The following is a 23,253-nucleotide window of genomic DNA, read 5'->3' as shown; positions in this document are numbered from 1 at the left end:
TAATAAAATCTAATGCACTTTGGGACAAATAAGTAATAAGCTAAACTCTAAGTATCAGCTGTTGTCCTTGAAAATTTACAGTATGTAATCTTCCAATTTCTTGACACTAATGCTTGCAATTAACAATTAGTAATAGCAATTAGAAATTGTAGAACCAGGAAGAAAGTTGTCCTGCTGGTACCTGAAATTTATATTTGAATTCCCATTTTATTTCTCTACAGAAATACAGAATTTGATTTTTACTCCCTAGAAAACAGTTTTTGAACTAGTAGTTATAGCTTTTACCTGTTAGCTTGGAAGACTTATTGATTTTATGAATTCATGGAAAATATGTTATGAGTACCAAACTTGTTTCTTTCCCATCCTTAAAAAAAGCAAAAAGAGGGAGCTGAGGAACTGTGTCATATAGCACAATTTCAGTTTCCAGAAAAATATTAGAGCAAGTAATTGAATCAAATTGTTTGTAGGCACTTGAAGATAAAGGAATTACTGTCAGCTCAACTGGATTTGTCAAAAACAGATAGTCATTTTAGTTTCCTTCTGAGGCAGAAAAGTAGGGCATGGATAAGAAATAAATCAGTACATGTTATATTTTGTTGTAAGTAAAACCTATGGTAAAATGGTATTTCTGTATGTGAACAAGAGGAACATGGTCTACAGGAAAATATTGTAAAGTGAATATAAAATTTGACTAGCACCTGTTGTAATCATAGTTAAATAGAAACTGAAAATGGAATGATAATGTGAAGTGGGATTTTTATGGGGTCTTTCACACAGTCCACACTGCTCCATATATTAGGGCTGTATTTTTCTTAAATTTGAAGGTAACATGAAACTGTGAGAGAAGATGCAGTTATGCAAAATGACAATTTGAGTTAAAAGGGGTCTAGACAAAGTGGGGAGACAGTCTGATATAAACAGAATGTAGTTTTCTAAAAACAAGGGCAAAAATCTGTACATGTGTGGAGAAATATGATTTAGAGAATAAGGGTAAGGAGCAAATGGCTGAATAGCACTTGAGCATCAGAAAGTTCTGCAATTTTTAGGGAATGACAAACTGGATATAGGACTGCAGTATCACCTGCTGGTGCAAAAAATATTATTTTAATATATAGACAGCAGTATAAATTGTAATATGAATCAGCATCATTCACTCAGTTCAGTCATATCCGAATTGCTAATTCTGGACCCTTGAGGGAATTTTCATTTTATCATTAGAAAAAGAAAATTCCACTTCAAAAAGTTTGTGAAGAGTCCAGAAGACAGCACCAAGAAGCAGCATAGTTTGATGTATGAGAATAGATGGATAAACTTGTGACTGACTGGTATAGAGAAGAGAGGTCTGAAGGGAGTTATCAAAAAGTTCAAAACTCATAGAAAACTTGGGGAATGGTCACTGACCAAAAAATTTGGGAACCTTTGATTTAGCTGTTTTTTTAAATGCAGTTTTTTCTGCAGTAATATGTAAATTTTTTTTTTTTCCTAGCAGAATTGTGACAAATCTGCTGGAATGTATTTTTACCATTGGAAGATTATTTCTGAATTATTGGACAATCATACAGTCTTTAAAATTGCTACTGAATGTGCTCATGCTTCACTTCTGACATATGAATGTCTGTGTGTTGCTGAATAGTCACAGCAAAGCTCATCATCCAGTTTCTGTCAGAGTTAGTTGCCTACTCATAAATGTGCAATTGTGTGGGATTTGATAACAAAGGATAACCCAGCCAGACTTGAGCAACTCAAATCATCATTCAGAGTTCAGATAGAATCCAAACTGCTAGCTTAGGTCCTGTGAATAGCCCTTTACGTAGTGTACTCTATTAGTAAATTGATTTGTTTCACAGGAGATTGCATATCAATATCATCTTTTCAGAAATAATGGCCTGTAAGTGATACACAGGACTTCACAGCTGCTTCAGAGGTTTCAAAAGGGCAAAAAACAGTTGCAGAAAGTAGGCTGAATCTGTATGCCATCATAGCAGATGAAACCTTTAGGAAAAGAATTAGTTACTTTATTTGTACTTTGAAATTCCTTTTTACTGTATAGTTAAGAATTGTAGTCTGGGATGAATATGATGTAATGGCTAAAACTTTTCTCTAACTTCAACAGAAATTAGTTTCCAATATGACTGGTCACATGTCATGTTTCTATTATAAAGAACACAGGTAAAACACCTGATCTTTTCTTTATGATGTTCTGTGGATTCAGTCAATTATTTTCTGTGGATTTGTTCAAAATAATAAGCTTAACCTTTTCTTTTCATTTGTTAGACAGGAGACTGGGAGAGAAGTGGTTTTTACAATGATTTGCAAATAAAAGGATTATACCTATATTTCTGCAGCCTTCTTTTTTTTTTTTTTTTTTTTTCAATTCAGTGTTCCATAAACTGACATAGTAGTTAGATGTTTCTCTTTTCTGGTTCTTTTAGTAGTAATGCTTTATCTTTCATTGGAATTTTCTTTTTCCTAATCAAAATGATGCTACCCTTAATTTTTTCTGCTTCTTCCTTTCTTCATCTCTTGTTCTCTTTTTAGTTCTCTTCTTGAGGTATTTTGTTGGTGTGTTGGTCGTTCTTTTTAAAACATCTTATTCCCTGCTTAAATGTTCATTACAGTATCTCTTTGATTTTTTTACTCCTGAAATCAACTTGATAGCAATATTCCAAACTGGTAGTAATGTGAAGTTGCAAATCTTTGTTAATGAGCAAAGGACAAGGTGTATTGTGCAGTTTCCAATCAGAGAAAGAAAAACAAACATGAATAACTGACCAAAATTAGAGCTAACCAGTACAGATTACTCTTAAAGATTCTTCTCTTAATGATTCCTCTTGAAAAGTTACTTGAACAGTTAGTAATTTTGACAAGCAAGGTCTTTTGCAATTGTATGGGCAAATGAAGTATGGAGCTTGACAGTAAAGGGACTGTTTAGAAAAAGTAATGTGAAATGGTTGGAAATACAAGCAGTGTCCAAATATTTTAAAAGGTGGAGGTAAAAATGGTGTGTTAAGCTTTAGTATTAGCATTCAATGGCATTTTTAAATTGTTCAACCATGGAAGTACAGAAGAAAATGAGCTTTAAGCAGGGAGTGGATCCCATCTGTACTTTCTCCCAGCTGTTATCTTTTTCTCCATCAAAGTTCTTCACAATAAAGAACACTTAAAATCAGGTACACCACAATTGTTGTATTGGGCAAATAGCTAACAGATTTTATTTTGGATTCAAGGTTTAGGCTGGAACTATATAGGATTGTAACATTTCTATTTTCCTTTCTCATGGATGGAAGTTTAAAAGCTGTATGAGCTTTAAAGGCTCTAAAGATAGATACCTCAAATATTCTTTCTTTGAGTGACCTGTTAAAACCATTGCATGTCAGAAGTGATGAATAGTTTTTGTGGGTTCTGGGTAGGTTCCTGATCGATTGGTTGCTGGTTAATGAGGGAGAAGAAGGGCAAGTGCTGAAGTCCAACTGACTGTGAGAGAGCACACCTGCCTTTTCTCTTTACCTCATTTTCTCTGTAATGAAGGAACCAATTGGTTTAGAGCAATCAATGCTAACCTGTTAGGATCAGGCAATGTTCTGGTACTGCCAAGAAAATTAAATTCACCAGACCAAGGATTATAAAGGAAAAAGTAAGAAAGGGCTTGAAACTCTGAATTGAGTAAGAGCAACATTGATATTTTAAAGCTGGCAAAAAACCCCAACCCAACACAGTTAAAAAGAATTAAATCATTATCGTGTTCTCTTTTGTGTGAGATTGGGAATGCCAACATAGTTGTCATTTGCCCTTTAAATCCTGTTTCTGTGACTGGGAATATCAGAACAATGCAGTGTATGTATTTGGAGGAAGCAGATTTCTTCAGAATTTCTTATTGGTAGTTGAAAATTTTCCCCATTGTTCTCTATTGTGTTCTGCACTATTGAACTCATAGGCTAGGTATGCTCATAAAATGATACATTCCAACTGAGGTGCATAAAAATAAAGTTCAAATCCTTAGTAAATAATTGTAGTTCTCATCAAGTTTTAAGTTTAGAAAAAATTTCATATATTTTAAGATTTCAATATTAATTTAAATCTCTTGTTACTTTGTATGGATGCCCTTAAAAGGAAATTATTTGTTTTCTGTAAGAGTTTTGGCCTTATCAAAATAAATATATATTTCATATAATTAACTTATATGAAATGCTAGTTCCCTGCTCCATATTGTAATTCACAGATTCATTGACTGTGTATATTAACTGGCAATATTATTGGTGTTAAATAAAATGTCAGGATCTCTCTTCTGCACCTCTTTCCTCTTTGGAAGAGGCTAAAGCGTTGTTTTGTAAGGTTCATCTATTCTGAGTCCAGAATAACATTTTTAACATGTTTCTGTTAAAAAAGTAAAATAAACCAGACAAAACCTTTAGACAAACCAAAAATCTTGGAAAAAAAAATTAAAAGTGTAATATCAAAACAATAATACCAAAATAGGATTTATCTTTCCATCTGATAATCTTAATTTTACTTGATTGACCTGTGTCTCAGGGCAGAGAGGGGTAACCTTCACTTCCTTCAATTTCAGAAACATCAGAGATCATGAATGTATATAAAGTTCCTTTAATCATCAACTGCATGTTGTCATTTTAACCATCCTCACATGAGCATCCTTTAGTTCATGTTTGCCCTTGAGCAGATGAGGTGTGTAATCCTATTATTTCAAGCTTTTAAAGCATTTTTGTTGGATCTTTGTAATGGGTATTATGTTAAATCAACTTCTTAATTTGAAATCTGAAGTTTTTGAGCTAATAGGTCATGTTCATTCTATTTGTTAACTTTGACTTTTTGTTGACTTCTTTTTAGGCATATTTCTATATGTGTACATGCATGTGGCAATGCATATACATAGACATAAAGTTAATATGATCATGTATGTATTCTGTAATGGGTAGGAGGAATGGCAATTTTTATGAGGCTACTTTCTAATGTGCTACTCCAGTCTCCACCAGTTAGTTTTCAGATACAGTTGTAGAAACTCTTTTACTTTATATTTGAATATGTTGACTACAGAGCAAATGCTCTACTTTAAAACAAAATATCAAGTCCACATTTGGACTTCAGGGGTCATTGTTAGATTGGTACATTTCTGCCCTCAGCATGGGGAGTGTGCTAATGATGGCTGCTGTTAATAACTTCTGTCCTAAATGTATCCTTTTTTAGGATATATCTGATACAGACAAGTTTTGAGGTGGTTTTGGCTTTTTTTTTTTGCTAATTGCATACTCGTAGGGCATGGGACAGGTTTAATGTTAGTTTTCATACTGAATTTATTATAGAGTAAGAACACTGTGTGTAAGCCTGTATCAGTTATCAATAAAAGTGAATTCTGTGTACTATGGAGAATACTGATGTTCAACAGACAATTTTAAAAAAAGAAGAACCAAAGAGTAATCATCCCTGGATAGTGAGAAAAATTGGTCTTGGCTTATCCTGATCTGGTGCAGAGCATAGCTGTGATTATAGTGAACACACAATAATGTTTATAAATATAGAAGAAAATTGGTAGGAGAATATTTCAAGTAATCTGTTATAGAAGGGAAGGGATATGTTAGCTGTGTATGAACTATGAACTCACTCAAAAATGGGTGGCTTAAACTTCAGGTTTTGTGCCAAAACAAGACTGTTTTTTCCAGGCCACAAAGTTGACCATGTTTCCAGCTTTTTATTTGTATGAAGTTTGGTCTCTAGTCCAGACCTTTCATTAAACTACAAGTCTGAAATATCTCTTTCTGAAAAGGGACATTGTAGGATAAAATATAAGTAATACCTCAAAAAATTTATATTTTATGATGGTTGAATATTTCAAAAGTCATGAAGGTTTAACTTGGAGTTCTAATTTAAATGTGTCTCAGGCCTTTAGCTTCACTATTTATGAGAATGTGAGTGATTTTGAGGCTCAGTGTTTTAGTGTGGAGTAGGCAGATTCATAGACTTCACCAGTGCAAAGCAGACATGGTGCATACCAGTAGTATGGTGCACCTACACTGCTGTCCATTTGCAGTGCACTAAAGCAGTCTTCTGCATTTTATTTATTCATTCTAGATGTCCTTTTTAGGTTATGCATGTGCAATATTATTGCTTTGAAACAGAGGTGGAAAACCAAAGCTGTAGGTGCAGAACGAAAAGCATATATCCAGGGTTTAGTTTCTAGAATGCTGACATTCTGCAGTAATAGTGAATTATTGATAATAAAAATGAGCATTGAGTTCTTACTATTTAATATTGACAATGCACACCTAGCAAGATATTTTCAAAATTATGCTGTACTTGCTCATTGCTTTGGTTTGTTTTTGTCTTTCACAAAGCATGGTGGGTATTTTGAAGACTGAAATGAAATATGTTAGGAAGTGTCACACTAAAATCATACCTCATTTTTACGGGGGAAAGATTTTGTTCGTAACTTTTCATTATGAGGTTAATTAATGCTTTAAAGCAAGTTCCTTTAAAATGTGTGTTGAAATGAGATAGGTCCAGAATAATGTGGAGCTCCCTATTTATTAATTTTCACTGCATTTTCTCTTTTTTTTTTTTTTTCCACTCTTCCTACTGCTTCTCTTCTTTCCCTAGTTTTGGGGGTTGCTTGGTTGATTGTGGTGGAGAATTTTGTTATGGTTTTGTTTTTCTTTTTTGTTTAAATATCTCTCCTGAAACACAAGTACATGTCAGGTCTCTTAGATTAGTTGATCGTCTCTTAGCATTATGCATTTTGTTAGATGTTTGTTGCTCAAATTGCTTGTCATGTATAGTCATACATCCTTATATAGGATCGAGTTGTAATGTTTTCACCAAATAGTTCATGTATGGACTTTATGTATAGAATGGAATCAGACATTGGGAAAATAATTTTTAGTATTCCAGCTATAAAAAATTATTAAAGCTGAAATTTGTTCATGTCCAGTCACTGTATTTCTGGTTTACTTACTTATTTGTGGAAAATTAGCAAATACAGTAGAATCTCTGAGTATAAGAGAGCACTTAAAATGCAGTTTGATAACACAGAAATCCTATGGTGTATGTATATGTACAGCAAAATGAAAGCATGATCCTAACATGAGTTAAGCATCCATGTTTTAACTTTAATCTGGCTACCATGGATAATAACAGCAGGTGAGTTGTAGGGATGCAGGTTTCAGCTACTGAGATTCTGAGGGTTATTTGTAAGGTTTGTAATGTGTTTTAATGTAAGGTGTGAAGCCAATGGTAGCATAAAAATTACCATAACTTTGTTTCCTTGTGCTTTGGTTATTTTTGCTGATTATCTGTGGTCCTGGACTCCCTTCCTGGAAATCAGGCTATAAACCACTCTTGTTAGCATTTTGGTGCTGCTGGCATCTCTTCCCCAAATTGATGTTTAGAATCTGAAAACTGAAGTATTTAGAGTCAACTGTGTATATTTGAGCTAATACTATGATGTAATATAAAGAAAATTTTTAGAAAGTTTGAATTTCATTTACGATTGATGCAGTTGAGTCATTATAAGTTGTAGGACATCAAGAAAGCTCTCTGATGAGATGTAATAAATGGTTAGAGTGTACATCAAAATAGGTATGTTACATAGATCAACAGTACACTTACCTACTAAATATGGAGGCAGCAGGGTTTTTAAATGTCATTTCATGATTAACAGTGAACAGGTTAATTATTGATTTCCACTAAAATCTGGAGACCATATTCTAAGTATCTCAAGATTCATTTTGAATATATCAAATACACTCTCTATTTTAGGATACCTGACATAGTAGGGAGGTGGGGTGCCAAGGTGAAGGAAAGATTGCATGAATGGAGAGGTGGAGAGTAAAAGATCTGAAAATTAAGTGTGAAAAATTGACTTTCATTATAGGTAAGGAAGGTCAGAGAGGCCAGGTGAGGAAACTCAGGAGGGGGAACCTTAGTTCTGAAGTTCAGAGGTTCTGCTCCATGAAGGACAGAAAGAAGTCACAGCCTTGTATTCTCTGTAAATTTCTAGTTAATGAAAATATAGCAGTAAATGATATTGATTGCCTCCTTTTCTAAATGGATATTTATGTCATTATACTGAGAATAATAATAATATTATGGATATATTATGGATAATAGCCACCTAACTGACATCAGTTACAACTAGGAATAAAGAAATGAAATGTAATGAAGAGCTACCTCCTGAAACATGTTTTCACTGCATTCATATATAAGAATAAAATGCATTAACTTAGCTTTTAGTTACATACCAAAATAATGCAGTTCTGGGTTCTAATTATCAGTTTAATAAAGTGAAGTAGATTGTTTAAAAGGTAATGCAGGACATTCAGGAAAATTGAATTGATGTGCTAATGGAGTTTATGTCTACAGAACTGAGATTCATGTAACTGTATGGTAGATTCATTTAAAAGATACTCTTCCACAGAGCATTTCTGTCACTACTGAGGCAAGAATCGTGTTATTTAGAGGAAAAAATCTGCTTGAAGAAGATACAATCTAATGCCTTTCAGTGGCTGTTTTTCCAATGTAATGTTGTAATGATCTAATTGGATTTTGAATAGGAGAGAGTTGTGTATGCTCATAGCCTCTTTGGGAAGGCCACATACAAGGTAATAACAATGGAGAGCTATCAAATATCCTGAGGGTAGCTGTGATGAAACAAGCACATAAATAGACCAGTTTAGTGGATTCCAACACAAATGTGTAACTGCAGGTTTCTCATGGACTGTACAATTGTTAGAGCCAATATCCTAAATCACTAATTTCATTCTCACTTTCTTACCTACTGTGCAGTATAGGGAAATCACTTTTACTTACTTTTCTTTTTTCGTCTTCTCCTATATTTTTTTCTACTGACTTTTTGGTTCAAGTATAGTGATTTATTTCTTCTTTGAGGAGTCATATTTGAAGTCTTAGCTGAGTGAATTCAGCAAGAGTCAGAAGTAGAAGTCAAAGAAAAAAGTTTCTGTCAAACCAAATATTGGAAACACTGTCAGTGTTAGAGATGTGCAGTATAGACAAAATTCTTCTTCCAGCTAATATTAAGGTGAAAACAGAAGCATGACATAGGTTTAGAATGTGGTGGCAAGGATATTGTGGTAAACGTTTAGATGGATCAGAGCACTTTAAAAATCTCCTTCACATATTCTTTATGTATATATATTTGTATGTATGAATTTTTGAGATACATTTGAGTGGTTTTGAACATAATTCCAAATTTAAAAGTAGAGGGAAAAGATACCAAGATTTATATGATTTGAGGTCTAATACATTACCTTTTTGAGTAATGAAAATATTTCAGAAGCATCTTTAAGCTTGGAAAAGAAGTACTACATGTCATCTGGATTGAAAAAGGAGGAGGTTTATGAAAAAGAAATAAGTTTGTTACATTAGAGGATCCTAGGTAGATCATTAAATTATTTAAGAATCCTTTATTTTGTCAGAACTTGGCTCTAAGCCTATTGATTTGCAACTCCCAGCATTTTCAGTGCAGTTTGTTACTTTTTGAAACTGTTTATGAAACTGCTCTTTGGCAATTTTTAATATATAGATAGCCAAATGGATGATGGCTTAATGCATTCTGTCTTTACATAGGCATCCAGATAAAGCTCTGTTTCATTCTCAGATAAGAGATTCTTTGTTCATAGTGAAGGAAGTTATTACTCTGGTGTTTTCTACCATGGCCATAAAGCTTACTTCACTACAGAAGTAATCATCCTGCACCTGTTCAAAATTTTTATGCACAGGCAAGTACTGACTTCTTCATATCCTCTCAAAGCTCTGCAGAATCTGTTATTAAGTATTTGAAAGGCATTACTAAGAAAGATCAAGGCAGATTTGTTATTGTTACTGATACAAATATGCATTATTGTTGTCTTAAACATGAGCTTGTTACCTGTGCAGGGTCAATTCACACACTGAGGTGAGATATTTCTTTTTTTTTAGTTCTAGTTTGCTCCAGATAAGGATCTGGATGGGTGTGCACTAAGTGGTAGCTCCCCAATAATCAAAACTGTATGCTGTTTATACATTTTGACAAACAAATACATTAGCATTCATTGGTTAGCAATTACATAACTTTTGCATTAATTAGTACCCAAACCCCTGTTTGTTAGTTATATTTCTCACTTCCCACATTAATTAGTCTGTATGTAGTGTTCTTCCTTTCATTTGAGTCTTGGGTCCATTCTGAGGAGGTGGTCAGTGGCTGCAATCTCCCACTGGATTACTATCACCTAGAAGTAACCTATGTGCAGCTCACTCAGTGTTAGGGAAGTTTTGGGCAGGTGAGAACTTTACTTTTTATTGCACTCTAAAAGAAATCAAGTTTGGAAGAAAAGCCTCACTATATTTTTCTAGTTGCCATTTATTTTCTTCTTTCATTGCACCTAAAGCGATTTTAAGATTTGTCAAATTAGATTTAAAACAGTTTCCTATTTTTATGCTTAACCACAGGAAGAGAACTTCTTGAATGGTTATTGTTCCTTGGTTAAGGAACCAATTGAAAGAGATCTGAATCCACTAGGTCAGTCAATATATTCCTGTTTTTTGCAGGTCTGCTCACAAGTTTTAATAGTGTATTTCATAAACATGTCAAACATAAGTTATTTTCATTTTGTAGAACAATAACTACATTTTACAAAATAATAACATTTTCTTGGGGCTGTGGTACTCAGTGTACCACTCCAGCCTGATGGCAATGTTTCAGTGAATAAATTTCCATTGTAATCAGTTTAATTGGTACAATACTGTAGAGTGCTGCTGTGAATTAAACCATTCTTACTGCTTATTAAATCAGCAAGAGAAATGTGGCAAATGTTGTGTGATACATGTGGTTCTACTCTAAAATAAACCACAAAAAATGGTGGAAGAAAGAGAAGCAGTGAGAACAAGAAATCATTACAATAGTTGTCTGTCTTAAATGCTCTGTCTTTAACCATATTCAACTATTCTCACATGAACTTGAGTTTCTGGATATGTTATTATTTGTGTGCATATATTGGAAGTCACTACCCTTCTCTTTTGCCATCTCATTGCTGATGAGCTGTGTAGGAATGTTTGTGCAGGTTAATATAGACCACCTACTTGTAATCCAAATTTATGATCTTCTTTCACTGTGTCATCAATTATTTCCAGTAAAACACAATTTGATTTTAAAAGAACTAGACCTATGAAGCTTACGAGATTAAATCTGCTGCACTGTCTGTGTTTGATGAATAGTCCCATAAATAATATTTCTTTTGTCCTTTATTTTATAGCTTAGTTCATGTCTGCAGTAGCTAAGAGCTGGGTTTTGAATATGCTGGAAAGTATAAACAAGGAAGTTTAGAGACACTGTTAAACTGAGGTAGCGATGGTATATATGGAGCAGATGATAGTGCTAGTGGATATCATGTGAGGTTTTTCTCATAAAAGACAGAACTGGTGAATTTAGAAATAACTGGTTGATATTTTCACTGTTCTGTCTCACATCAGACTTTTGTTTTACAAACATGAAGAACGTGTCTTGTACTTTCCAATGAGACTTCCCTTTCTTAGTATCTGATATGTATTTCATGTGACTTTCAGTCTTCATTAATAATTTCTAAAATTCATCTGAAGAATTATTACAGTTTAAAAGTTTGGCTAAGCTATGTGTTATCAGGAGCATTCCTGATATGTGTTATCAGGTGTTGCATTCTTCATGTTAGCAAGGAGCACCAAAGCAGTCAGAACTGACATTCCACTGCTTTGGTGGGACATTACTTGTGATTTTTTTAATTTCAGTGGTTTTGTTCCTACAAACATTACTCCTAATGTTGAACAATTCAAGCTGATGTTTCTTGTGATACAGTTACTGTTGGCTGGTGTTTGTAAATCTGTATATCACTGGGGTTAAATAGTTGTATGATCACCTCTTTAGTTAAGGAACCAAAGCTTGTTCAGATAACAAAGGCATTCTTGTCCCAGATCCAGACAGCACTTGAAAAGTCACACTACATGCTATATCATAAATATTTCAGATGTATGAGACATACTTTGATTAATGAATTACCCCATATTTCAGCATTCCAGAACTGAGTTGCAAATTTGAAATTGAGCCATCAATACTTTGCATCAATTTTCTAACCACCTGCAACTACAAGGAGTTGTATCTGTAGGTACAAGTTTTCAAATCATAAAAATATTGTTGTAAAATATATAATCAGTCATTTTTATTATGTTGTTATATTAAGCTACCAATACTTAGATGATTTCATTTGAATGTTGTTTAGTAATTTTCCAGTATAATTTTAACATAATGAATGGTAAGGTTTCTTGCATATATCCTTGGATGTATTTTTCTGTAAGTAATGTGTTATACTGTTTTGGTAAGGGGTAGTGGTTTATTTAGTTGTTGAGCATTTAGTTTATTTACTGGCTGGTCAGTTTGTTAGGTGGTTTTATATGTTTTTATAACATTTAATTCTTCATGTGTATTTATGATCCCCTTTTGAGAGCCATAGAGGTCTTCTCTTATTCTCTTATGCCTGTGAGCTTAAATACCAGGAGTTACTGTGTTTCTGATTAGTAATGATTCATCCAAAAAAAACTTATATAAAAAAGATTTTTTCAATAATTGACTCCTTTTTTAAAATAATTTTTGGACTTTTGAAAAAAATCTACCCTTCTTTACCACTGCCTATCAGATTTTTGTGATGCAAGAGCTAAATAAAGAATTTTATGTATATCTTCATTGCAGTTTTATAGGACGAATTTCAAAATTCCTTGTTTTTTTAAGCACAGGTCAAAACTTCAGTTATTTCTTTGTTGAGCAACCTTGATGCAGATTGAAATCAATCTATCTTTTCTTTCCTTCCTTCCTTCTGTTCTTCCATCATCCCTCACTTTTTTCTAATAATTTTCAGGTATTTCTTTGTCATATTGTTTATAGTCTGATTTTAGTCTAGATGTAGATAGCACTTACTGAAGTGTCATTGGAGCAAGAAATAAGTGTTGCATGCTAAATTCACAGACTGGTGGAGCATGAGAAGCTGAGGAAAAGGGAAAACATTCTCGGATTTCACTGAACAGCACTTTGAAGATAAATTGATCCTAAGTCATAAAACCACATGAGGATGTAGTGTGGTAGATCCAAAGAAAATGAGTCCTAAGATGGGGTTCACTTTGAAAAGAGTGTCTGTTCTCTGAATCTCACTGGCCAGTCTAGAATTAGACTTTCTGAAGAACAATCCTTTCTTCTCTATTTTAAAACTTTATTTTTTTTTTTTTTAATATACAGTTGAATTTATTGGAGTCCCATTTAATGTATTCGGTAGAGATGGCATAAAGATAAGTGAGGGTGATGTTTAAGTTGTGCTTGTCCCCAAAGTCAAATCAGGAATATAGTTTAAGTACAGATTTCATGACATCCAAATCTTGATATCTTCTCGTGTTTTATTTTGTATTCTTATAGTGGAAGTCCATTATGAGATCAGGTGAAATTGCAGATTTCTACTCATAGAAAGGTTCTAGGAAATTGAGCTGTTTTGGGTTGAGGTCTGATCTGAAGTAAAACCAGGTGAACCAAGTTCAGGTTTGAGGATTTCATTGGAACTAGAGATGTGTACAGAGTGAAGATGGAGATTAAAGCAAGTTTATCTGAAATAGGGTTCTTTTCCTGTTTGAAAGACATAAAAATTGGAAGCCATTAGAAAAGAACAAAGCATTTGTAAACTTATTATTCTTACAGATTATTATGTACGGAATACACAACATATTATCATATTATGCAAGTGTTACTTATGTTCCAAAGCACATCAGTGTTAATTTGGTTATATCCTTTGAGAAACATTGGTTGATTGGTTGACATACTGCTTACATGTGGCACACAAACAATTGCATGTCCTGTTTTGTTTAAGTGTTATACACCAATATTTTTAGTCACTTGGATGCACCCTCATAAAAAAGCTGCCTACACATTCTGGTACATTACAAAGTGAAATATGTTGTGTTTTCAAACTGCTTCACTGTTGATTGTATTTCCAAGGTGAAAATGTTTGTTATTGTCCAGGCTTTGGTGGTGTTAGATGTACTTTTCCTATTGGAGTTCAATGATTTTGTCTTTTGTAAGTATTTTATTTGATTTTTCACCATTGTTTTCAATATTTGCAGCAGGGATTTCCTTTGGTATAAAATAGACTTGATTAGACTTTCCTGTCTAGGTGCAGGAAAACTTGTCTTCTGTCAAAAGACAGATATGCTTTTCATGTTTGTTCTGGCTTAATTCTTTATTTTATGTATTTATTTATGTCCACCATTCTCCCATACAATTTAATGCTGGCAATAGATTTTTCTTCCTTGTTTTTTCTATCTTCCTGCCACAGGTCTGTTGATTCAGCTGTGTGAGTCTGAAGGATTATTCGTTTTAGGGAGTTGTCAATAAATGGAGTTTAGATGGTGTTGAATAACACTGTTTCCTTTTCCATTAAAAAACAAACACAGAGTCTTCTAATGCCCTTGTGTGTTGAGCTGTGCCTCCTGCTTCTTTGTGACAGTGATTAGAATGTGACTGTTAGTGGTTCTAAGCAGTTAGAGGAGGTATAAAGTATGCAGTAATTCTGGCACTGGTGTCTCATACCAAATGCTCCACAAAGGAAAATGAAATGCCAATTTCATAAGAATGCATTTTGTATGTATTAGATTTAGTTCTTTGATTTTGCTGTTGCTATTCTAAGTTGCTTTGATTGTAACTGAAGAGTGGATATCAGTGCATAATACCTGTTAATTTCCATTCCCTCCCTTTATTTAGTCTTCTGTCTCAATATTCTCAAGGGATTGGAATTTGTGCTTAATATATTTTAGAATTTGTCTGTATCTTTCTGCTATTATTATAAGGAAGGATTAAAATGACTCCTAGAGTATGCACATTTTCTTGCTTTGACTCATATGTCCTAAGCACTGCTGAGATGATGTAGGCAGCTGAGCTTTGGTGTTCGTAGTCCTCAAGGGTATCCACAGCAGAATCAGGGGTGTGATCTGCAGCAGCTGTTATCCGAATTATATGTGTCAGCCTTACAAATGTAAAGTGCAGAAGTAAAATGTAATTTAGTTGTTCAGATATGTAGTCACAACAGAGTACCAATATCATCATTTCATATAGATGAGAAGAATTGCTCTGGGAAAATTGGGGGATGAATGAAAGAGGTTACTATGCAGGTGCCTAATTAATCAGCCCAGGTAGTCCATTCAAATGTCAGTAGTTTAAAATTCTACCAAGATCCAGTATAACATGCTGTTCCCCTATAGTCAAAGCAATTTCCTTGGTAGTGGGGAAAAAACACCACCAGTCAGATTTTTCTGATATTACTGTTGTGAGAATTTTAGGGTCATGTGTAGCTTGATCTCTGGGGCTAAAGAAGTCTGTGACATGTGAAAGAAACTCTTATAGAGTATTATATATTATCAGTATCCATTATTCTCAAAAAGGGGCAGAAAATAAAAGTAAGGGACAAAAATTTCTTGTTGCATTCCTGTTTACCTGCTAGAGAAGTTCATTTAAACCCCACAAATTGATGAAGTTTTTTCTTTAAAGAATTATTCAGGGTTGTTTTCTGTCTTCCAGTCTTACCAGTTGAGTCTAAAGTCCATCGACAGCAGAGCTAGTCTAGACATTGGATTGTGACTATTTTACTCCACAATCACACAAAGATTCATAGATAACTTTGTGTCATATGAACCTGCTTTGTTGCTGGTAGGAATTTGAACTTCTAGTTGCTCTGAACAAACAATCAAGAAGTTTGTTCTAATGATACAATTTTATAACACAAAAAACCTAAGTAAATTAGCTTTTAAAACTAATTATGAAGCAGTTTCTTGTGTTCCTATTAATCTTGTTACTTTGTTTATTCTCTAAGCTCTTTAATGCAAGGAAGTGTAACTGAAGAATGTCAAAGAACATCTCCATTAGTAACACTCTGTTGGTTTGCCTGGTGCATTTTGTCCAAGCAGCACAACTCAATCAATAGTTTCCTTGCCTGGGAGAGACAAGGGAGTCTCTACCGCAAGCCAGCCTCCATGTGCACTTCAAAATATTCCACAATTATTCCTTTATTTAATTGAATTCTGTGCTTCTGAGGCTGGAGGGAACAAGATCAGTTACTGTCATCAAATTTTGGACATTACCTGTGTGTTTAGTGTTCAAAGTTCATGAGTTCATAAAAAGAAACTCAGCTGGTTCACATGGGCAGGTCTGGGGAAGCACCTCCTGTTTGCAGGAGTCATTCCTGTGATGCTCCTTGCAGGCACTTGACATGGCTACAGAGTAAGGGCTAAGTTCTGCTTTATTCTTAAAGCATAGGCTCATCTTCTTTATGAATAATAAATATCTTCTCCGTTCTTGCAACTTTATTTTTCCTACATAGAATGACCTTCAGGATATTTGCTACTGTGATAATTGATTGATCTGTGAGTTAATATAATATCATTCTTTGTGCCAAGTTAAGATTATTAAAATAATTTTCAAATGAAATTTGGAGGTTGAGTATTAGCACAGTAAATAGCTATGATGGTTGTTTTATTGTTAAAAAAATAATCTCAGAAAAGATACTCTGTATCTTCTCAACTTGATCTGATGAAGAACACAAGCCAAAATTATGCTGTTGGTGAATGGCCATTAAGTTAGAAATATAATTATACCATGTAAATGAAAGACCAAGGATATTGCTTAAGATTCATACATTCTGATAGTTGTTAATTGAAATGAGTTTAATTAATTCAAAGCTTTCTGCAGGCATGGGTAACCCATCTTGTGAAGTAACTGGTATTTGGTTTAGTAGTTTTCTGGTTGCTTATTCAGCATTTATTGAGAAGTATACAATAGTCCTTTTGAGATTTTTCAGAATTTATGGTAAGAACTGTTGGATCTCTTCAGAAAATGCAGAATCAGACTGAATCAAGGTTAGTGGTTGTTTATGGAAGGTGGAGCCTCCAGGGTAATGCTGCAGATGAATAGGTCACAATGTTTGAGAGCAGCTCTATTTGATTTGCAGTTGGAGTGTAGAAATACAAGTTATACCACCAGGAATTAAAGTCAGAGTAGCTTTGTTTCATAATATTTGAATGAGGGTTTTTTTATTATTAATAAAAGATACACGAGCAGAGATTGATATCCTGTACATCCAGTGTTAGAATTAGAAACAGTCTTAATAAAATTGAATTAATTTTGACTTTTGAAGAAAAGCCTGACTCATCTTTAGCCTGACTCATCTTTTGGGTTTGTCCTGGCTGTATGAAATCTTTTACAATGCTGAAAATTTGTTGGTAAAAGGATGACGATTATTACTGTTGTTCTTGTTATTATTATTACTATTATTATATGAAACCTCCATGAGCCATGTTTGCACTAACAGACCATTTCTGAAATAGAAGATCCCTAATTTTGCTTGTCTTGGCAAATTAATCCAGAAATATTTTTAACAGATTCCACTTCTGTTTAAAGGTATTTTTTCCTTCTTAAATTGCACTGGAGCCAGCATCCTCACTAGATGCAAACCTGCTATGAAATTCATACTCTTTTTTGCTCCTTTTTTTAAGCAGTTACTCTGTTGTTATGGGTCTGCACATTATAGTCTAACTGAATCAATTATATTTAAGTGTGTAGAAGTTGGTTGTGTTTAACTTATGCTGTTTACCTTTTTTTGTTTCTCTATAGGTATATTCGAATTGTTGGGACCCACAACACAGTGAACAAAGTTTTCCATATTGTGGCATTTGAATGCATGTTCACGAACAAATCCTTTACTCTTGAGAAAGGTCTGATAGGTAAGAGATGAAACCATTTTCCTTTTTTATGAACTGTTGTAAACACTTGTCTTTTAAAGCTGGCACTCTACTTCTGTTTCCATCCAGAAATCACTAAATTGAGTTAAACAGTGTTGTAAGCATAGAATTACTTGGCTAGTCCTTACAACTTCGATGAAATTCCAGTACTGTGGATTAATTAATGATGCTGGGGAAATGCTGAAATTCAAATCAGCCACTGCTGTCAAAGCCACTGGTAGCTGAGTCAGTCAGTGGTGGCAATGTGATTTGTCTTAGCATGTCACAATATGGTTGCTCATACCTCCCAATAGGTTAGCCTGAATTCTCTTACAAGAATGGACTAAGCACAGCTATTTATTGTAGTGGTGATGGATTTGGACATTTAGGGCCTTTTATACAGCCTGGTTACAACTGCTGAAAGTAAACTCTCATGTGTTGATTTCCCCCCAAAGAGTCATAGACATGCTTAGCCATGGCAGAACATTTTATTGGCTATGCTGCTATTATTCTCAGAACACCAGGCTGATGGAGCTCTCTTAGCTCTGGGCAGCTTATATAACACTGATTTAAGTACCTTTTTGTTACTTAAGGTAGAAATCCCCAACAGACCAATGGTACTGAATGATAAAATGTGTCACAGAAAGACCTAATATAGATTTTTTTTTTAATAGTTCAAATGGGGTGGTTTCTGTGCTTTCTTCCATATAAACTCACAAAAGTCAGATCCTGAAGTTCATTGGAGAGAGAGAGTATTTAGTAGTTGTCTAGGTTTATTACTTATGGCATAAAATAAAGAATTTCAGCAAAATTCTCAGAGTTCATGCTGGTTTCAAGCAAATATTTAAATTTTAAATATCTACCCATGACAGATGGAATAAAAAAAAAAACCTTCAAAATAGGATGAGAGGACAATTTTTAGTAAGAAACGTTCACTTTTAATTTTTTTCTGAGAAAACTATACTATTTAACCTTGAAAAACCAAGACCCAGTTCCTTCAGCCTGTTCCCTGTGCACTATACAAAAGCAAGTCAAAAGCTTTCCCTTTGTTTTAGGTAGTGTGCAAGTAGCATTGCATTTGCCATTGACTACAGAATAAAATAAGAAGTAAGGAATAACTGTGTTAAAAGAAAACATCTCCCTTCAGTAAGCGAGTTGGCAGAGAAACAAAGTGTTTCAGATTTGATAGGACCTTTGAGTTAAATTTCATATTTAACACTGCCAGCTATGAATTTTTAGAAACTTAATACAAAATCAGTTAGTGTGTACAAATATTTGTATTTATTTTATTTCAGATTATCAAGCTTATTTTATAAATGCTGCATTTGGGACTTAAATTTTTTTAAGTGTTAACACAAAGATTGTTTGATCATAAGTAGGCAAGGCAGTGAATCTGTGCATGTTTGTGTAAGTGAAATTATACTGTAAGTGACTCATCTTTCATAGACATTTTTTCTGGTTGAGTGATCATTCTGGTGAGACAAAATGATCTATTTTAACATTTCTTAAGTTTCAAAGGTTATCTAGGGGATGGAGACTTTATATGGCTTTCTTAAAAATTCTCAGAGAATATTTTTGTAGAATCTTACAGGTGAATAGGGTTTGGGCAGCATAATAATGAGGGTTTCTGGTGTTAATGGTGATTCTTGATCATGGGCAGCTTTGGTGTTGTTCAGTGTGGATCAGCCAAGCTGTTGTATATGTAACTCATTTGAAGTGATCAACAGTAAGGAGAGCCCTGTAGGTCTCGGGGTGTTAGTCAATACAATTGATAGAAAAATAAAAATAATAATTTGGGGAGTAGTTAATTGAAAGTGGATGTGGATAGTCTTCCAACTGTTGATGAGGCACCAGCAGTTGCATACATGACCCTGCAGAGTTTATGGTGAGAAAGATAAAAATGGAAAGATTTGGGGACTACTTGATGCCAGTCCAGTTGTGAAATGGAGCAGGGGCACCTATGGCTGTTCCATCAGAATTTTTGGCCATCAGTATTGCCTATTCAAAAATATTCTTAGCATCTTTGATCCAGAAAGAAGATATTTTATCTATTTAATACTTCTTTTCAGTGTGATGATTACCATAAGGTGCCACATTGTATTGCTCCTCTGATCAAGCAGACTGTCAGTCCAAGGTCTACTTGTGCGAAAACTCAGTATGAGTACCTATGGGTCAGCACAGATTTATTTTATTGCTCTGATGAGGATTTGTAATGTTTGTTTCTGTTTCTGAAGTGACCAGATAGGATAAAGTGAATTGAAAGCAGTTAGGAAAAATCAATTAAATATATCAAAGTGCAGTAATCAGAGTAGGTTGCTTTTAAGCTTGACTGAGTAGAGAAACTTTCATCTTAAAACCTTGAAAAGCAGTTCATTGAGTTCATTGCTTATCCTATATGATATTAAACACAATCTTAAATTAGGTTAGAACAAACACAGCTGCTCTTTCTATGTCCTGTTTTATTAAAAAAATGAAGTATTGGTCAGCCCTTGAAGGCTAGCAGGTCCTTTAAAAAAGACTTTGTGACCCCTACTTCTACCAAAACAACACTGATAATAAGATGTGAAGACTTTGTCATTTAAAAACTCATTCCAAAGAAATGAGGCCTCTGAGCTATTTGGTTAGAGATGTTATATAGGGACTTGAGTAATTATTTGTTTAATTTTTGTGAAAGATACTCAACTTGATCAGAGCACTGTGTAAGTGAAGAATGTAATTTATCATATATTTTACTCATGATACATAGTATCTATGCAATGGCTGTCACTGTACAGTGAAGATTAGAAGGCTGGTAAGCAAGTAATAAAAATGAAGTGTGCTTTCACAATAACAATAATTCTATGTTCTCATGGTTTTGCATACAAGGTTTTAATGAAAAATTACTAACTTGACATATTACAATTAAAAGTTAATGTGGAAGTTTATTTACACAGTTACTTTTACAATACTGGATGTGGTACTGACATGACCTAATGGTATCTGAGTAGCAATTTTGAAGCAAAAGTAGCAGAAAATGCTCTTTATAGCACTGTTTGGTGTTTAAGTGTGGGTTTGCAGTTTGTTGTCTTGTGAAATGAGGTGACAAAAATGAATATAATCATATGAAATTATTTCCCTAATGCATATGTTAGGGTTGAGATATATTTTTCTTTTTGGCATAGTATTATCGCTAAATGTGTAAGTTAATAGTTTTGCATATTAAATCCATTATATTAACATAACTCTTCAATTTAACAAGGATGCAAATATTTTTAATCTCACAATCATACTGCTTGCTCATAATGAACTTCTTATGAAATTTTGAATGTTCTTTAGCCATTAATATTTAATCTAGAATCCAAAACAAAAGAATATTTTCACAAATGAGAGACATGCTCCTTTGAAAGAGGTACCTGTTGTCATGTGATGTGTTGTAAAATGTTCTAGGCTGCCCAGTGGCAAGAAGTTACAACAGCAGTTAAAGGACTGCTTCTGTGTGAGGCCCCTTTAAGTTGCTGGGAGTTTTTCCCCCACCTTAATAAAGGAAAAAATTCCTCTTTTCAGCCTCAAATGAGAAAAAAAGAAAAAAATTGATAACCTCAGTCCTTTAACCACTACTCAGTGCTGAGGGTCAGTCAAAGATTAAGTGGGCTTGACCAACCTTCTGTCTCATTTTGAGCCTGGTGAAGGTCATTGGGAGTGCAATGTGGATGGCTTTTCCACAAAGTAGTGTCAGTCTGTAGTCTGTCTCAGTCTATCAGACTGTCTTGTAACTTGTACATTACACATGAAAGAGAGAACAGTGAATAATGACTGAAAGAGCAGAAGACGGATGTAAAATAGTGGAATGTCCTTGGTCACCCTCTGGGGAATGCTGTTCAGTGATTAGGAATCATTGTGAACCTTCATTTGTGTGCTGTTCAGTGCCTTAGGAGAACTTGTTTTAAAAGGAATAAAATGATACAAATAAATATTCACTTGTCTTTTACTCTGGCAGTTATTTAGAAAAAGAAAAAGAACAAACAAAACCAAGTGTGTTACAGGGAGAAATCAGTCATATCAGTTTCCTAGTGTGTGGTTCAGCTTTGTAAAAGATTGCTTTGTCTCTCCCCAAGGAAGCAGTGAGAGATGCTGGTTTTTGTCTAGTTTAATGTTGACTCCATGCAAAGCTATCGTATTTTATTTTTTCTCTTTTAAAAAGGTTCACATTTCTTCAAAACAATACAGGCTTACCCAGCAATATGTCAGCTCTGCTGCAGCCATAGCTTTAGGAAATTATGAAAAGTTGAAGAAAAATCTAAATACTGCAGGGAATTTTTTTCCCCTTTCTGCAGGAAAGGGCAGCCACATTGTTGATTTTGAGAGAGATCTGTTCATATGGTTCCAGTACTTTTTTTAAAATCCTTTTATCTGTTTCCAGTGCCATAAGGAAGGATGCACACTTTCTAAAACAACTGATATTTCTGAAAGCCTTCTGCAGACATAATGTTTAATGAAAAGAGCCCTCTAGCAGCCAATTAGTTGGCAATGAAAAGTATGGCCAGTTCTAGTGACTTGAATGGTTTTGTTCTAATTTATTGGATTAGGAATCATGAGCTGTAGCATGTATGAAGTGAAAAATCAGCCTTCTCTGAAGCTTTTCTAACACAATTTCTGACAGTTGGACAAAACCACATATTAGTGGGGTTTTCTTTTCCAGCTAAATATGGCTTGCAGAAAGCTTTTCACTGAAACAGGTGAAAATACTGTTGATATTTGTTTGAAGTTTATATTTTTTGAGCTCTTGATTTCTTTGAATAATTTGACTGAAGATTTAAATTAAATGTAATAATTTCATCACCAAGTTTCAACTCAAGAAAATAAGAAAGAATGTGTGGAATCAAAGACATGATGAGTGGCTGTACTTTTAATTAACTGAAAAGTCTGTAGATTTCATTTTTTTCCTACCATGTTGCAAATAAACAAGGGCTAATTCGTATATTGAGTAAAGATTAAACTTAACAAATCTTTTGTCATGTGGAAAATAATGAAAGCAAAATGCCTAATACACTTCTAATTCTTTAATACAATATAATCAAACTCTGAAATAATTCTTGCATCCTTTATTCTCTTTTTCTTTAGTCTCAGCTTTCTATTTTCCAACCAGCTAGGAAGGAAATTTTTGTCAGCTTAGTAGATGTTCAAGTAGGGAAGGAATGCAATTTTATAGTTAAAATTGAGTGATTGGAAGCTGAACATTTAACAGATGCAATCATAAGAGGAAAAACACTCCTTTATACTAACTAAAACAAAAATTTGTTTCTTCTAGTATAATTTCTTGTTTATAGTTTCTTCACAATGGTGGTGCCTTAAGAGAATTCACTCAAATGAACAGTTGCAATGATTATGCATAAGCTGAGAACTTTTGACTATTGCCTAGAGAGCAGTAGAAATATATTCAACAGTCCATAATGCTTTAAATTGCTGCTTTCCTGTAAAACCAGACTACGTAGTAGA

At 34.0% G+C, this 23,253-nt stretch overlaps 1 protein-coding gene across 2 annotated transcripts in view; it reads left to right on the top strand.

The window, feature by feature from the left end:
* BTBD9 (BTB domain containing 9) overlaps positions 1-23,253 on the top strand; it is a 112,636-nt gene that overhangs the window by 50,417 nt on the left and 38,966 nt on the right. For both annotated transcript variants that reach the window (XM_079329332.1, XM_079329331.1), the window contains exon 8: positions 17,672-17,781. In XM_079329332.1, the coding sequence (XP_079185458.1) occupies positions 17,672-17,781 (110 nt within the window). The remainder of the gene's footprint in view (positions 1-17,671; positions 17,782-23,253) is intronic.

Source organism: Erithacus rubecula (assembly GCF_903797595.1).
Source record: "Erithacus rubecula genome assembly, chromosome: 2".
Taxonomy (NCBI): Eukaryota; Metazoa; Chordata; class Aves; order Passeriformes; family Muscicapidae; genus Erithacus; species Erithacus rubecula.
The sequence above is the reverse complement of the archived record's forward strand: the minus strand, read 5'-3'. Positions and strand labels throughout refer to the sequence as shown.